Source organism: Podarcis gaigeae (assembly GCF_964106915.1).
Source record: "Podarcis gaigeae genome assembly, chromosome: 1".
In the NCBI taxonomy this organism is placed as follows: domain Eukaryota; kingdom Metazoa; phylum Chordata; class Lepidosauria; order Squamata; family Lacertidae; genus Podarcis; species Podarcis gaigeae.
Window position 1 is genome coordinate 116,254,362 of NC_139678.1, and position 15,940 is coordinate 116,270,301.

The 15,940-nt window shown below is 44.5% G+C and overlaps 1 protein-coding gene across 4 annotated transcripts in view; it reads left to right on the plus strand.

Annotated features, from left to right (window-relative positions):
• Positions 1–15,940, plus strand: part of GPR155 (G protein-coupled receptor 155) — a 36,420-nt gene that overhangs the window by 13,725 nt on the left and 6,755 nt on the right. For all 4 annotated transcript variants that reach the window (XM_083707131.1, XM_083707129.1, XM_083707132.1 and 1 more), the window contains exons 3-13: positions 713–1,112; positions 1,892–2,057; positions 4,086–4,241; positions 6,140–6,223; positions 8,357–8,477; positions 9,913–9,997; positions 10,091–10,181; positions 11,500–11,713; positions 12,030–12,137; positions 14,448–14,581; positions 15,589–15,684. In XM_083707131.1, coding sequence (XP_083563257.1) covers positions 713–1,112; positions 1,892–2,057; positions 4,086–4,241; positions 6,140–6,223; positions 8,357–8,477; positions 9,913–9,997; positions 10,091–10,181; positions 11,500–11,713; positions 12,030–12,137; positions 14,448–14,581; positions 15,589–15,684 — 1,655 coding nt within the window. The remainder of the gene's footprint in view (positions 1–712; positions 1,113–1,891; positions 2,058–4,085; positions 4,242–6,139; positions 6,224–8,356; positions 8,478–9,912; positions 9,998–10,090; positions 10,182–11,499; positions 11,714–12,029; positions 12,138–14,447; positions 14,582–15,588; positions 15,685–15,940) is intronic.

The window sequence follows — 15,940 nt, forward strand, 5'->3', positions numbered from 1 at the left end:
GCTTGCCTGCTTCAGAAAGCTGGAGGGGCCAGCCAGATAGATATGGCAGTTGCCAATCTGACATCTGCATCTAGAGAGCTCCATGTGGTCACAATTAGACCCATGCCAGTTGCAAAACTCGCCTGGTGCCTGTGGGATTTCTAACACTAGACTTAGTTGCATACAATCTTCAGGATCTGAGCAAAGGTAGTGCATCAGTTTACCGGAAGAGCAATCTAGTATGGAAAGATTTTAAGCCATTCAATGTTGTCAACACTTTTTTCCCTGCACCTAAAAACAAACTGTGTTTTTTGTTTGTTTCAGAACTATTTTTACTAATGCACATTTGAATCGGTTAATTGTGTCAATTTTAGTCAAGCAGTTAAATCAACTGATTTCTTTAATCGCGCAGTCAAAATAACTTTTTGAAGTTGCTGTGCAAGATAAAACCACCAACTTCATACTCACTCTCTCTCTCTCTCTCTCTCTCTCTCTCTCACACACACACACACACACACACATATGCATATAACACACATATAATGATTGCTTGCTTGCCTAAGAGAGCTCTCTTGCATGAACAGTAGATTGTGGATGAAAATCTTTGGATCTGGGCCCATGTGACTTTCAAAAACTGCATATATTTAAGAATAGAGTGATGTGTGTGGGTGTAAACATTTCCATTAAAATCCTTGTCAATAATTCTTTTTCCATCTCTCTCTCTCTCTTGTAGTTGAAGCTTTATATCAAACAACATATCCAGAATATCTCCAGTACATTTACCTGGTTGCACCAATATCTCTTATGATGCTAAATCCCTTAGGATTTATCTTCTGTGAAATCCAGAAATCGCGAGACAATCATAATCTCTCTCACAGCAAAATCAAGATTGTGGGACTTGGGCTTCTTCGAGTGCTGCAGAACCCAATTGTGTTCATGGTCTTCATAGGAATTGGCTCCAACTTCATTCTAAAGCAAAAAATTCCTGAATATTTGGAAAACTTCTTTGATGGACTTGGCAGCTCGTTTTCTGGCTCGGCACTCTTTTATCTGGGCCTCACAATGGTGGGCCAAATAAAGAAGCTGACGAAGGGTACATTTGTTGCACTGATTCTTCTCATCACAGCTAAACTGTAAGTCTGATTCCCTCTCAATCATTTGTGTTTCTATTACTTTCAGTATTGTGTGCATAGCTACTCTCATAGGATAGAAGCGGTATGAAATTGGTGCAGGAATGGTCTCCAACATTTATTTTTCCTGTTAACTGTTAGCATTTTGGGACTACATATTAGGCTGTTTGGGGGGACAATTCTTATACCCATTGGGTTGTATCTATACTTTGCCTTCTGCTAATGAAAAGATTCCTTCCATCCACAGAGAGCTTTTGAACCAGTAGAGAGGGATCCTGTGGGGAGAAGGGTGGGGAGAAGGACTTCTTGGCCAACCTTCTTCCAGCACTTCCTCCAACATGGTTGTGTAAGGCCCCCCAACCTTCTGGAGCAGTGGAGGTTGTAAAAGAAAAGGAGGAAGTGGCAAAACGATTGAATTCATCAAGCATCTGTAAACTGTAATTAAGGCGATCACTCTGTAGGTGACTCAAGATCTGCATCTTAAACTAAAGCTGCAGCTGATGAATCATCTGATTAATATTTTCACAAGCATGACTACTTAAAACACACAGGCAAAATTTAAAGCAGAATTCCTATATGTCTTCCAGCATGACACTTAAGTCTCAATGGGTGTTAAGAGTGTAACTTTGCATTGAATTGTAGCAAGTAGTGTGTTCAAAAGATTGTCTTTGTCCTTTCCTGCTGTTTCATTCCAGTATTCCTTACGACTGCATTTTGAGGCTAGAAAATATTAAGATTGGCGCTGGGTAATTTGTGTTTCCTTTTCCCCTTCTTCGTTGTAGGCTGTTGATGCCGCTTCTATGCAGGGAAATGGTGGAACTGTTCGACAAGAGCGACAGCATGGTCAACCATACCAGTTTATCAAACTATGCATTTCTGTATGGTGTCTTTCCATCAGCTCCTGGTGTAGCTATATTTGCAACTCAGTTCAACATGGAGGTTGAAATTGTATGTCTCCTGAACAATTAGTGAACAAATGTAAACTTAGGGCAGACCTAAAAATTGATTTTGTTGGGAATCTCAGGTGAGATATCCACACAGTAGTGGTTGCTCCCAGTACCAGTCATCACACAGAAACTGAGAAAGGTTTAGATAGGTTACTGTTGCAGAAGATAAGGCTCAGTAAAACAGTTCTGGATGTAGATATGGATATAGATATAGATACAGCCTCTAGGTTTTTCCCGATACAGATATTTACAGATACACGCAAGTACAAAGTATCTCAGTTGCTCTATATAAGTTCAGAAATTCAAGACATAACATTGGACAAGTGACAACCAGCTAACTGACTTACAGAGACACAGCGCTGAGCAGACATGCATTAATCACAGATAGAGTCAGGGCAATGGGCTGTTAGCATGGCAACTGGCTTAGCTGACACTGCACCCGCAATTAGCTCATTCATGGGGTGGTTTACACCCATGAAGAAAATTAACACCTTCTCGTGTCCAGTTACTCCCAACAGTTTTTTCTTATGCAAGCATTCCTGGCTTCTTAACCCTGCTCAGAGATTAAGGGTCACAATTAATAATAATGCAATATACACTTGTGCCTATTGATTTCAGTGTGCCTAAGAACATTTAGTTATGTGTCAGATTTTGCCTCACATGCACAGCAATCTGTTTTGTTTATATTAATGAAACATTACTGGTTATTTCTACTTCTTCGGGCTTTTTGCAGACGTTCAAGGGTCACTTAACTGGTTAAGTTTTATTATTATTTATTTAACAAGCTTTAAATACCACTTGATTGTAGTAAAACATCTACATGAAATATTGAAATTATCAATATAAACAGCTTGAAATGCGTTAAAAATAAGTTCAAGGTATTACTATTGGCATATAAAGCCCTTAGCAACTATGGACCAGTTTATATGTGAGATTTCCTTTCCCCACATGTGCCCACTCGACTGCTTCAATCAGTGGAATTTGCACTAATACAGGTGCCTTGTAATACCCAGTCCACATTTGTAAGAACTCCACCGTTCATTGTGGCAGCAGCTGCCCTTTGGAACTCCCTGCCCATTGATAGCAAACCAGGCGCCTTCATTGGACTATTTTGAGCACCTGCAAAAAACATCCTTGTTAAGAAAATCTTGCACAGATGCTTAACAAGTTGAGATAATTTTAGTCTGTTTTAGTATTTTAACTTTTGTACATTTTAAAGCATGGTTGTGAATTTTTCTCGATTCTACTGTTTTGCCTTTTTGCAAAGGTAAAGGGTGTTGGGATTTTTTTTTTTTTTTTTGATAATGGGTATTGGTGGTTGTTTTTAGAATCAAGAGTAATCAGTGTATAAATTTTATGAAACAAATAATAAAATATTACTCCAGTGGTCTTCAACCTTTTCATACATGCATCTTTAACCCATTTGTGGATTTTGCATTGGATTTGGTTGAAGCAAGAGGGTTATGCTATAGATTGTCTAAATTTCTCCATTCTTGATGTTTTGTACAGTGGAACCTCTGTTTCTGAACGTAATCTGTTCTGGAAGACTGTTCAACTTCCGAAACATTTGAAAACCGAGGATCAGTGGGCTGGCTGCAAAGTCAATGGGGAAAAAATGAAAAATGCTCCTCAGAAGCCGTTTGACTTCCGAGGCACGTTCAAAAATGAAAGCAATTACTTCTGGGTGTTCAGCTTCCGAGACGCTGGAAAACCGAGGTTCCACTGTATATTGTTTGTTTTATGGTTCTTGTACTAAGCTGTGTATTTTAATATTGCATATTTCCCTTGGAAACCTTTAGGTTGAAGGGTGGAATACAAATTTGATATTATTAAGATTTTGATTATTAATTATTAAATGGTGTTGCGGGCTTTTACTTGCTGAATACTTTCCATTTATAAATCGCATCAGATGGTGTTGATCCACAAAGCTCACACATCATTAAAGCTGTGTTTTCACCCATTTATATTCCTCTCCTGATCTGCAGTTGAAGTCATATGTTCTTGTTGTCACCTTAATTTCTGATTGCAGATAACTTCTGGTATGGTGATTAGCACTTTTGTCTCTGCCCCCATCATGTATGTTTCTGCCTGGCTGTTGACTATTCCATCTATGGATCCCACTAGACTGGCATCTGCAATCCAAAACGTTAGCTTTGATATTAGTATCGTCAGCCTTGTCTCTTTGGTGAGTTTTACATTTTCAAAACTGCATTTGGGGGGGTGAGGAATGAAGCATGTTCAAACATGTAAACCTGAGCATGCTTACTTGGAAGTAATTGCCATTGAACACAACATGCTTAATTCCAAGTAAACATGCATGGTGTTGGGTTTTTAGTTTCTACCATAGCCAGTTGCTGGAAGACTTGCAGGTTAATAGAAGCTGACAATCTGGGCTATGTGAAATTCTAACCCTTGTTAAAAGGTTACCTGTAACGTTAACAAGCATGTGATAATGGCAAACAGTCTTGGAATTGTGTAAGACAGTACAGGGCAAAAGTGGTTGTCCTGAAAGCTTCAGAATACAGTGGTACCTCGGGTTACATATGCTTCAGGTTACAAACACTTCAGGTTACAGACTCCGCTAATACAGAAATAATACCTCAGATTAAGAACTTTGCTTCAGGATGAGAACAGAAATCACGCGGCAGTGGCACGGCAGCAGCGGGAGGCCCCATTAGCTAAAGTGGTGCTTCAGGTTAAGAACCGACCTCCAGAACGAATTAAGTTCTTAACCCGAGGTACCACTGTACCAGACATATTAATAGATTTCCCTCCCCCCTACTCTGTCAGATGGTTTTTTTTTTACAGGTAGCCCTATTTACACGTACAGTGGTACCTCGGGTTAAGTACTTAATTCGTTCCGGAGGTTCGTTCTTAACCTGAAACTGTTCTTAACTTGAAGCACCACTTTAGCTCATGGGGCCTCCTGCTGCTGCTGCGCCGCTGGAGCACAATTTCTGTTCTCATCCTGAAGCAAAGTTCTTAACCTGAAGCACTATTTCTGGGTTAGCGGAGTCTGTAACCTGAAGTGTATGTAACCCGAGATACCAGTGTATATCTATGGATGTTTCAGTTTTATGAATAAGACACCAAGCGCTTCTTGTGCTGTGCTGTTCCAGACTGAGGACTGTTTCACAAATTACATTTTCATATATATGTCTGTATTTGGGGTGGGGGGTGCGGAATGGCCTCTGTCCAACTAACCTGTGCCAACAGAAGCCAGTGCCAAGGATTCCTGCTAGACTTCCTTCTGTGCCCTCCCCAAGTCTGGGTCAGGAGGATCAGGAGAACCCTACAGAACATCATGCAGTGGGGGGAGAGAGAGTTCTGCCAGTGCAAGAATTTCTCCTTGCTCAGGAGAGGAATCTCCTTGGTGCTATGTTGAATACAGCCTATGTGTTTATACCCTGTGGGTGAAAACTGTACATGAATATTTTCATGTGGGGGAAGGGGGTCTTCTTCTTTGGCAATCACTCGTAGCCGAGTAAGATTGTCTTCCATGAACGCGGTTTCAGCAATGAGTCCGTAAGCGACTGTGGAGGCCAATTCTGGATCCACACGTCCTTCCACAGTGGGGACATTGGTTTCAGTGCAGTGTGGATTTGCCACGCGTTCCTTCCTCTTAGCGCATTTCTTCCTTGCGTCCTGAGTTCGAGTGTCTTCAAAGCCCGTGACACCTTTGGTAAAGGCTGCAAAATAGAGGGAGCTGCATTGAAACTGCATAACACCTAGCAGTATCTACAGAATCCTTGTTTTCAGGGTACTTTGATGTTTCAGACTGAAGTCTTCTGTGCTTGAAACCAAAATGAAAAACTTGGATCTCTTGATCGGGCTAGCTGTAGCTGCGTTCAGAGTTTTTTGTGCAGTGGACAAGGCAGGGTTGCTAAGCATGTAGGAGTCGGTGGTGATTTCTACCTGTTAAGCAAACGGAACATTTTTAAGGGGCTTGATAATTAACTCGCTTGTAAAAGTCGGAATGCTGACTCTCACAAGGGACAGGTTTTGGCCAAACACAAGCATGCATTTGATGTGCTCCCTTCTTTGTAAAGAAACTGGAATTTGACTCTCTTACCTGTATTTCAGATCTGGTCCCTTGGTGTTATTCTTCTAAGTAAAAAATACAAGCAGCTTCCTCACATGCTTACAACTAACTTACTCATTGCTCAGGTCAGTATAACGTGGACTATAAACATATGGAACATTTCTTGTAAAAGGGATGGTTTTGAAAGGAATAATAAGTAGGAAGTGTTTTGTTTTCTTATGACGTTCTGAAGGCGTGTGCCACAGACAGCCATCCTAGTGAAACCAAGTAGGCCTGGCTAATGTAACCAGGAGATAACCTGGAAATCCCATGTATGTTGCTTTGTGTTCATGATGGAAGAATATGAACAATGAGAGATAAATCGATACATTCAGTTGCTTCTGCAAGGGGAATTCTCCACTGCAGCTTTCTGCGTACCCCAACAAAAGTTTTCCCTGAGAGTTGGGTAGAACATGAGACTCTGGGGAGAGAAACTTGGGGAAATCTTTCAGACGCACCTGCAATGAAAAGGCGGGGTTGGGAAATTCCCCTTGCCCCCAAGCATTGCATTACCTTGATTTGAGAACAGCTTAGTTTATGAACAACTTGGATTAAGAACGCTGCAAACCCAGAAGTAGCTGTTTTGGTTTGTGAATTTTGCTTTGGAAGCAGAACATGTTTCGCTTCCTGTTGAGTGTGTTCCATTTGTAAATTGAGTCCCCTGCAGCTATGGGAAAGCACACCTTGGTTTAAGAACGCTTTGGTTTAAGAACGGACTTCCAGAACGGATTAAGTTCATAAACCAAGGTGCCACTGTATATGCAAACTTGGTTCTTTCACAATATTGCAAGCTGAATGTGCAAATTTCTGTGCTTGTCTGCTAGAAACAGTGCATGTAGCCAATGCAGGGCGAAACCCTGTCCTGCCATCCATTGCAAGTAGTGTCAGCTGATGGGCAAATGAATGTCATTTGGGGGAAATGGCCTTGCAGGGCAAGATTGGCCTGCTGGGATACTCAACAGTGGGATACCCCACCCTGTCTTAGAGGCATTACCCATTCTGACAACAGGGGGCAAGCATGCCTCTTCCGAGATTATGTCTTCTCTGGCACAAGCATTGTATACCATATTTTTCGCCCTATAGGACGCACTTTTTCCCCTCCAAAAATGAAGGGGAAATGTGTGTGCGTCCTATGGGGCGAATGCAGGCTTTCGCTGAAGCCTGGAGAGCGAGAGGGGTCAGTGAGTACCGACCCCTCTCGCTCTCCAGGCTTCAGGAAGCTATCCGCAAGCCTTGCAAGCCCTGCAAGCCCGGCGGGAGGTCCCACGGGCTCGCAAGGCTTGCGGGCAGCAGCCTGCAGCCCAAAAGCTCAGGGGACAGCGGGGAGGCGGAGCACCGCCACCCCGCTATTCCCTGACCTGATCTGGAGGCTGGCGGGGGGGAGAAGCAAGCTTGCTTCTCCCCCCCTCCGCCAGCCCCACAAGCTCGGGGGATAGCGGGGAGGCGGAGCGCTGCCACCCCGCTATTCCCCGACCTGATGTGGGGGCTGGCAGGGGGGAGAAGCAAGCTTGCTTCTCTCCCCCCCCCGCCAGCCCCACAAGCTCGCGGGATAGCGGGGAGGCGGAGCGCTGCCACCCCGCTATTCCCCAACCTGATGGGGCTGGCGGGGGGGAGAAGCAAGCATGCTTCTCTCCCCCCCCCCCCGCCAGCCCCACAAGCTCGCGGGATAGCGGGGAGGTGGAGCGCCACCACCCCGCTATTCCTGGACCTGGTCTGGAGGCTGGCGGGGGGGAGAAGCAAGCTTGCTTCTCCCCATCGCCAGCCCTCAAGCTCGGGGGACAGCAGGGCAAGCCGCTGCCCCACGGAGGCTAGAGAGGCTGTCCCTGAAGGCAGAAGAGGGAGACGGAGCGCTCTGTCTCCCTCTTCTAGCTTGGGGATGGCTGCGCTAACCTGGGGGGGAAATAAAAATTCTTTCCTTGATTTCCCCCCCCCCCCAAAAAAAAACTAGGTACGTCCTATAGGGCGAAAAATACGGTAATCTAAAATAAAATAAAGCTCTTTTCTGATACTATCTCTATTATAGGCCATGGAAGGGAAACAGAAAAACCGCTCCACCTCTTCCCCTTCCCACCCCAAAGTAACAGGGCAAAGGGAAAGCTACAATTAACCTGTTAATCAATCAGTTCATTAATTACGTGAATTTTAATTTCTGAGATGTCTTCCATTGCATGGCAAAGCCGTAAAGTGAATTAAAAATAAATCTGATTTTTACCTTTCAGTTTGTAGCCTGTGTTGGAATGGTAATGTGGAATTTCACTATTAAAGAGAGAAGCATCACTCTGCAAATCCTTGTGTTCATCTTCCTGTACAGTGCGCTTTACAGTGCTTTTTTGTGGACAGGTAAGCTAAAAAGCAGTAATACGGGGTATCCATAATGCAACTCCACGTGCATTACAGTGATTTCGCAAGTTATTTCCCCTCTTAATTAATGGCACCTTTGTGATAGTGGTCTGTACGTTTTATTTCTTCCAAGCCAAGTCAGTCTGTTTTTCCTGGTGTGTCCAGCCTCACCCCTGTCACCGGGGTGCCCAGAATGCTTTGCATTCATATAGCGCTTTCTGCATGCAAATTACATCGCACACATTAGAATCATCATAATATTCACAACATCCCTGTAAGGAAGGGCCAGTATTACCATATTTTTCACTCTATAGGACACACCTGACCATAGAAATAATTCTCCCCCTCTCTGCTCAGCACCCCTTCAGCGAAGCGGCAGGAGAAATGGAGCCCCTTCCATTTCTTCTCCCGCTTGGCTGAAGGGGTGCTGTGCAGCTCTCCCTCTCTGCTGAAGCCAGGAGAGTCTTGATCTCCCGGCTTCAGCAAAAGGAACCTGAAGCCTTTGGAGCGCAGCGCAAGTTCCCGCTGCGATCCAAAGGCTTCAGGCGGCTATCCCTGAAGCCTGGAGAGCGAGAGGGCTCAGTGCACACCGACTCCTCTCGCTCTCCAGGCTTCAGCGAAAGCAACGCGAAGCCTCTAGAGCGCGGAGAGAGCACTCCCTCTGCGCTTCGGAGGCTTCGCGTTGCTATCGCTGAAGCCAAGGAGCCTGCATTCGCTCCATAGGACGCACACACATTTCCCCTTAATTTTTGGAGGGGAAAAATTGCGTCCTATAGAGCAAAAAATACAGTAACTTTTATGTTGCATTTTGGACGTTGAGTAGGAAAGTGGCTTGCCTCAAACCACCTAGTTGAGTCTGTGGCTGAGCTGGGAATTGATCTGGATTGCATCTCGTTTCTGTTAGTCGCTACGCTAACAACAGCTTCCTTCCTAGTCTGGATTATCCTGCATATGCCTGCCAGCTGGAATTGTTGCATATGTTAGAAGTCTGTGCTAGATCAGTAAAAGAGCACATGCTTTGCATCCTGGGACTTAGTCTCCTGAATCTCTAGATAGAGATGAGAAGACTCCTGTCTGAAGAGAGTTGCTGCTAGTTTGGTCTACCTTTCATCGAATCTTAGAATTGTAGAGTTGGAAGGGACCACGAGGGTCATCTAGTCCAACCCCCTGCAATGCGGGATTTTTTTTGCCCATTGTGGGGCTCAAACCCCTGGCCCTGAGGTTAAGAGTCTCATGCTCTACCAACACAGCTGTCGAGGTGGTCTACTTTGTGTGCGGCATCTTCCTATGTTCCTGTTTCCTACAGTGTATCCTTATTTCTTAATACCTTCAGTGGTTATAAGGGGATGAGGCATCCCACTTTAGTGGGTCGGGGGGGGGGAACGCTGCTTCCTTAAAAAGAAATAAACCAAGTTTCAAACTTTCTCGTTATCAGGTTTCTTATCTTTCTCTCTGCTGCTTTTGAAAAGAAGAGAAGCCATAAAGATCCCTGTCGGATTTATCATTATAGCTGGCTGGGGGTATGTTGGCAGAGGCTCTTTACTGAGAAAATACGTAGGAAGCCAGAAGCTAAAGACCTGTGTGGTTCATCTTGGTTTTTTTGTTTACTGCAGCATCCCAGCTGTTCTTGTGGGAATCCTGTTAATCGCTGGTGAACGCTCGGATAACATCATTGATTCTGCGTTCTTTTATGGAAAAGATCAGGTATAGAGGTTCTTCCGCTCCTGTCTTTTAATAGTTGACCTTCCATAGTCAGTGTTCGTCAATTCTGCCTTCCTGGGGAGGGATGTCCTTTCAGCCCAAGCGCCTTATTTACTTGTGGGCAACCTTATAGAGGGCCATAAGGCAAAAGTTGCTGCCGTAACTGATGTAGTTCTTACCTTTTTGTACAGTAAGCTATGTTCCAGCCAGACGGCACAGACCTCTACCCAGGCAAACAAATAGAGTTTCAAGCAGTATTGAAATGAGGGCAGTGATGTATGGCCTGAGGAGAATCACAGGGACTGCTTAGAAGACCTGGAGCAGGCTTCCTCAACCTCGGCCCTCCACATGTTTTTTTGGCCTACAACTCCCATGATCCCTAGCTAGCAGGACCAGTGGTCAGGGTTGATGGGAATTGTAGTCTCAAAACATCTGGAGGGCCGAGGTTGAGGAAGCCTGACCTGGAGGGCCTTGTTCAGCCCCCTCATCCTTAGGCTTTCCCACCCCTACTATGCACTTTCTGTCTGGTACCTCGGGTTACAGATGCTTCAGGTTACATACACTTCAGGTTACAGACTCCGCTAACCCAGAAATATTACCTCGGGTTAAGAACTTTGCTTCAGGGTAAGAACAGAAATCGTGCAGTGGTGGCGCAGCGACAGCAGGAGGCCCCATTAGCTAAAGTGGTGCTTCAGGTTAAGAACAGTTTCAGGTTAAGAACAGACCTCCAGAACGAATTAAGTTCTTAACCTGAGGTACCACTGTAATCTTGGATTCACTTTTACAGGGGGGGAAAGAAACACAACTTCCAAGAAACAAGGTGTAGAATTGACCGCATCCCTTAAAAGCAATACTTGAGGAGTGCTTTAGCAGCCGAGATTTCTATATGCTTGACAGAATTATATGTGTGGTGCTGGGTAGAGAAAAGGGATGTTGGCAAAGTACTGAGGATTAGATTATTTTGCTTGAGAAGTTGCAAAGCCGACATTAAACTTGACATCTGGTGTACAGTATGAACCAGAGGAGGCACAGGTTTCAGCAGGAAGTTCTAAATAAAGCTGAGGTAGGTGTGTGGCAAATGGAACATTACTATTGTATTTTTGGTTCCTTTCTCCCCCTCAAAAAGCGACTTGTACTGTAATACAAACATCTGTTCCCAGCCTTTGACTTTAAAAGCCTCGAATAAGCAAAGAGCATTTGTTTTATTCAGTATTCTAGAGACACAGTGATGCTGAATTTCGCATAGGTTGCATAGGTTCTTTCAAATGACAAGGGACCTACTGAACTCCTGCCTCTCTTTCCCTCTCCCCCATTTTTGCAGATGATTATCACAGCAGTAATCGTATCCATCAGCATATTGATATCGGGTGTATCACTCATGTGTATGAACAGATCTGGAATGGAAGCCAGCTATGAGGTGTTGACCCAAGATTCCCAACACAGTCAAACAGAGGAAACAGAAAGGGAATTTAACGAGCGCAGTAGATCTCCAGACAGTTCTTCTCGTTCATTGGTGGACCCTTCAATGGAAAGAGGTATGAGAAATCCTTAATAGAAGAAGCCTGGTTACCTTTGATGTCAATAGGGCATACTAAGGCCTCTGTCAGGCAATTGTTTTCCATTTTGTTTCAACCCGGGCATACATATTCCACACCTAAACTTGTAGACATTGCCACTTGCGATCCCCCGCTCACCTTGGCAGTGATGTCTGAATGCCCGTCTCAAATAATGTACTGCAGTAGAATTGCAAACCCATTGCAGGCCCATTTAAAAGAGCATAATTTTGTCTTGCTGTGTCATAATGCCCTCTAGAAAAATAGACACCTTTCTAATCTGCCATTTTTCCTCTAGGGTGCTGTGAGTGCCAAAAGCCAAATAGAAGGTTATGCTGTTCTGAAGGAGGGCCAGGATCCAGTAGTAGCAGCGCCCGCGATAACTGCACGACATCGATTGAGACAGGTGAAGCACAACAGTAGTATCCTGTGATGTTCAAGCCTGTTTACAAGTTTTAAAACGGAAGCATGTGAAATTGCACATGTGTTCATTAAGAGGCCTGCATGTGCACGGCCGAGAGTATACCACCCACATTTCAAGTTATGAACCTTTTCACATATCAGTCCCGTGAAGGGGGTCTGTGCGCAGGAAGGGCAGGGAGGGCCAGTGGCCATTGCCCTTTTCTATGTGTGGACTTCCAGCTGCACAGTTAATACATAAAGGGAGCTCTTATGGTTGAGTTTGGTCAGTGTGTGTGTTTTTTCTTCAGAGCATCATGTGTGTACTTCGTATTCATGTACTGCCACACGGGTCTCGGAAAATTATTTGATAACTCTGGCCAAACTTATAGCAAGCTTAATTTCCAGTGAGTGAAAAAATGGATAAGCCCCAAAGTAACTTTTGACAGTAGGGGTGTAGGAAGTCATTCACTGCCTCCTGTTATAATTTGGGTGAGGGTTAGAATGGCGGGGGGGGGGGGGAACGACGACGACCGTAGCTTGCTTTTGAGACAGCTGGAAAAGCAAGGCATCATCCCGCTAGCCCCTTTGCATTTTCTGCATGTAGGGACACAGGTGGCGCTTGCCGATCAGAAGGTCTAGGGCTTGCCGATCAGAAGGTCGGCGGTTCGAATCCCCACAATGGGGTGAGCTCCTGTTGCTCTGTCCTAGCTCCTACCAACCTAGCAGTTTGAAAGCATGCCAGTGCAAGTAGATAAATAGGTACTGCTGTGGCGGGAAGGTAAATGGCATTTCTGTGCGCTCTGGTTTCCATCACGGTGTCCCGTTGCACCAGAAGCGGTTTAGTCATGCTGGCCACATGACCTGGAAAGCTGTCTCTGGACAAACACCAGCTCCCTCGGCCTGAAAGCGTGATCAGCGCTGCAACCCCATTGTTGCCTTTGACTGGACTTAACCGTCCAGGGGTCCTTTACCTTTTTACCTTTTTTTTTTACCGCTGCACCATCTCCCACAATCTTCAGAGAATATTCTAAGAGGCTTTATATGGGATGGATAGAAAACCATAATGTTTGGGGACAACAACTCCCTACGTTCTTTGTGGGTCTATAAAGGATCACACAACAAAGGAAGCAGTAGCAGGAAGAAAATAATTTCACCTGTTCGTCAAGAAGGGCAGCATATTCTTTGGCACAGTGAACAACTTGACTAGAGAGACTAGAGTGTGTCATTGGTTAACAAGTAAGGAAGAGGAAAGGAGCCTAGGCCTCTTGAACTACTCATCTAAGTTAGCAGGAACTATCGCTGCTAAGATTGGCAGCAGAAAGGGATCCAGTGTTCAGCTGCAGCAAGCTCCCTGTATGGGAATTTGTTGACCTCTTGCTGCCATCTGGTGGCAGGAACGATGTTTGCGGTCAAGAACTTTTGACGCTTTCTATAAATACGCCGAATTCAACTTTAGAAGTGGAATTCATTGTAGTGCTTAGCTGTTGATGTATATGAGAAACGAGGTCCACTCGCAAGTGCCAGTGCTATTTTTCTTTAAAAAAGAGGTGTCAGAACTCGCTGTGAACGCCTTCCTTGTTCTCTTATAACAGCAATGGTGCTGGAACCAAGTTCCTGCTGAAAAAAAGCCTTGTCGCTTGTGCAGTGAAACCTTCCTGCTTCCTATCCCCGCATACCCCATAAATCTTTTCTGGGGTTTCACCCAACCCTTCAGAGCAGATTGTGGGGAAGCCCTACTGCACACTTCATTGAATCCCGCCCTAAATTCTATTACGTTCTGTTTCACCTATGGAATTTGACTTGGGGCCGAAGAAATAAAATGCCAGCATGCTGATATTCAGCTTAATAAGGCTACACCATGTAGAAAGCATTGTGGGTTGGTATGTTCGTGCCAATATTTCCTTTCTCGTTTCTCTCCTCCCCACACCTGGCCAGGAAATTTAATGTTGGATTAAAAGCCTGTTCCAGAGAATTGCTTTAGTGCTGTTTTAAGCCATTCAAGTGGTAACTGCCTCTGTTGCTTTGTAAGGTCACAGAAATAGGGTAGCTGTTGGCCTGGGTCAAAACTCAAGGCTTTCACTCCTTGACACAAGCAGCCAATATAGTCTTTCACAAGCAAAGTAGAGGGGTGGGTTTAAATGCAATGGAAAAGAAAGGACATGCAGTTTATTTTTCTGATTAGTGTTTTCGGGGGGGGGGAATGCTTTTGCTTTAACAATATGATAGTAATCAATATGATAGTAATCAATGGTATTTACATATCAATTGGGCAAAATGAAAAACTTAACATATGTCGCACTTTAATGTTTTTCAGCGAATCGGTGCCTAAGTCCATGCAGCTCTCAGAGTTGTGTCTTGGTCCAGGAAGAGCAGCTTCTGCAAACTGGAGACAAGCAGCTGGCTAGACATGTGCTGCTGTGCTTGCTTCTCATTGTGGGCCTCTTTGCTGTAAATTGCATTATTTTTTTCGCCTCTTCTGATAACTGTTTTAGTTCATTGATTCACACCAATGTTTAGGGAAGTCAGTGCAGGGAGGGGAAAGTTTCAATGCCATTATAATTTATGCAGCATTTTTTATTTGCTGCATTTACATCCCATCTTTCCTCTGCAGAGCTCACTGCATCATTCTCCGCCACCCCCAATCTTATCCTCACAACATTCATGTCAAGTAGGTTGCTTGCATTTGCACCGAAATTCTAGAAGTCCTCAGCAATGCACAGCGTTAGAGTTCACAGTAGGTGGACCAGTGGTCTGATGTGATATCGTCAGTTTCCTATCTACCATATTTTTCTCTCTATAAGACGCACTTTTCCCCTCCTAAAAGGTAAGGGGAAATGTGTGTGTGTTTTATGGAGCAAATGCAGCCGGGAGGCTCTGCTCAGTGCTCCCTTTAAAGAGCCGCGTGGAGGGCTTTTCCCCGAAGAGGGACAAGGGCAGCCCTGCGCGCTCTTTAAAGGGAATGCGGCTCTTGAGGGAGCCTTAGCCGCACGCAGCCTCTCCTGGGCAGTAGTAGCCTTCATCCCCTGCCTGGTAGAGGCTGCGCGCGGCTATCCCATAAGCCAGGACAGCAAGTGGGATTGCTGCGCAGTGATCCCGCTGGCTGTCCTGGCTTCTGGGATTCAGATTATTTTTTTTTCTTGTTTTCCTTTTCCAAAAACTAGGTGCGTCTTATGGAGCGAAAAATACGGTACTCCTCCTTAGTTGTGTTAATATAAGAACATTGTGCTGATGGAATGTTCCCCCTTAGTGCTACTTTGAATGCATACAACCCATGGCTTTAATATATTAGTACAGAGACAAATGACTAGTAGCTTTCCATTGGAAAAGCATTTTGTTAAACAGATGTACATTCCACCTCGTTGCAAGCCCTAAAGTAGATTGCAGTAAAAATAACAAAATTCACACACAAAAAATGTGAAGCTTTAAAAATATTTGTTCTTCTTGTCTTCCCCCAGAATTTATCCAGCTGTTTGTGGTGGTTGTTCAACCAAGAACCTGGAAGACTCTATGTGGAACTACAATTCTTTTGCGCTGTATTTAATTTTGGTCAGGTAATATTGACTCTGACATCACATCTCTGATCTTACATTCACTTAACTGAGACAACATCTCACTGAACCCAGTTAGCATACCTAAGAAGATTGGGATAAAAAGAGTTTGCCAGGAAGGGGGAAGGGGCCCCTCTTTGTTCCTTTGCTTGTTATGAACTTGAAGAAAATTATGTTGAAAGTACTCACTCTGTCAGTGTGCTCTGACAAGTTGCACTGGGTTCCTGGCTGCTGTACCATTCTTAAAAGGGGGGGGGGG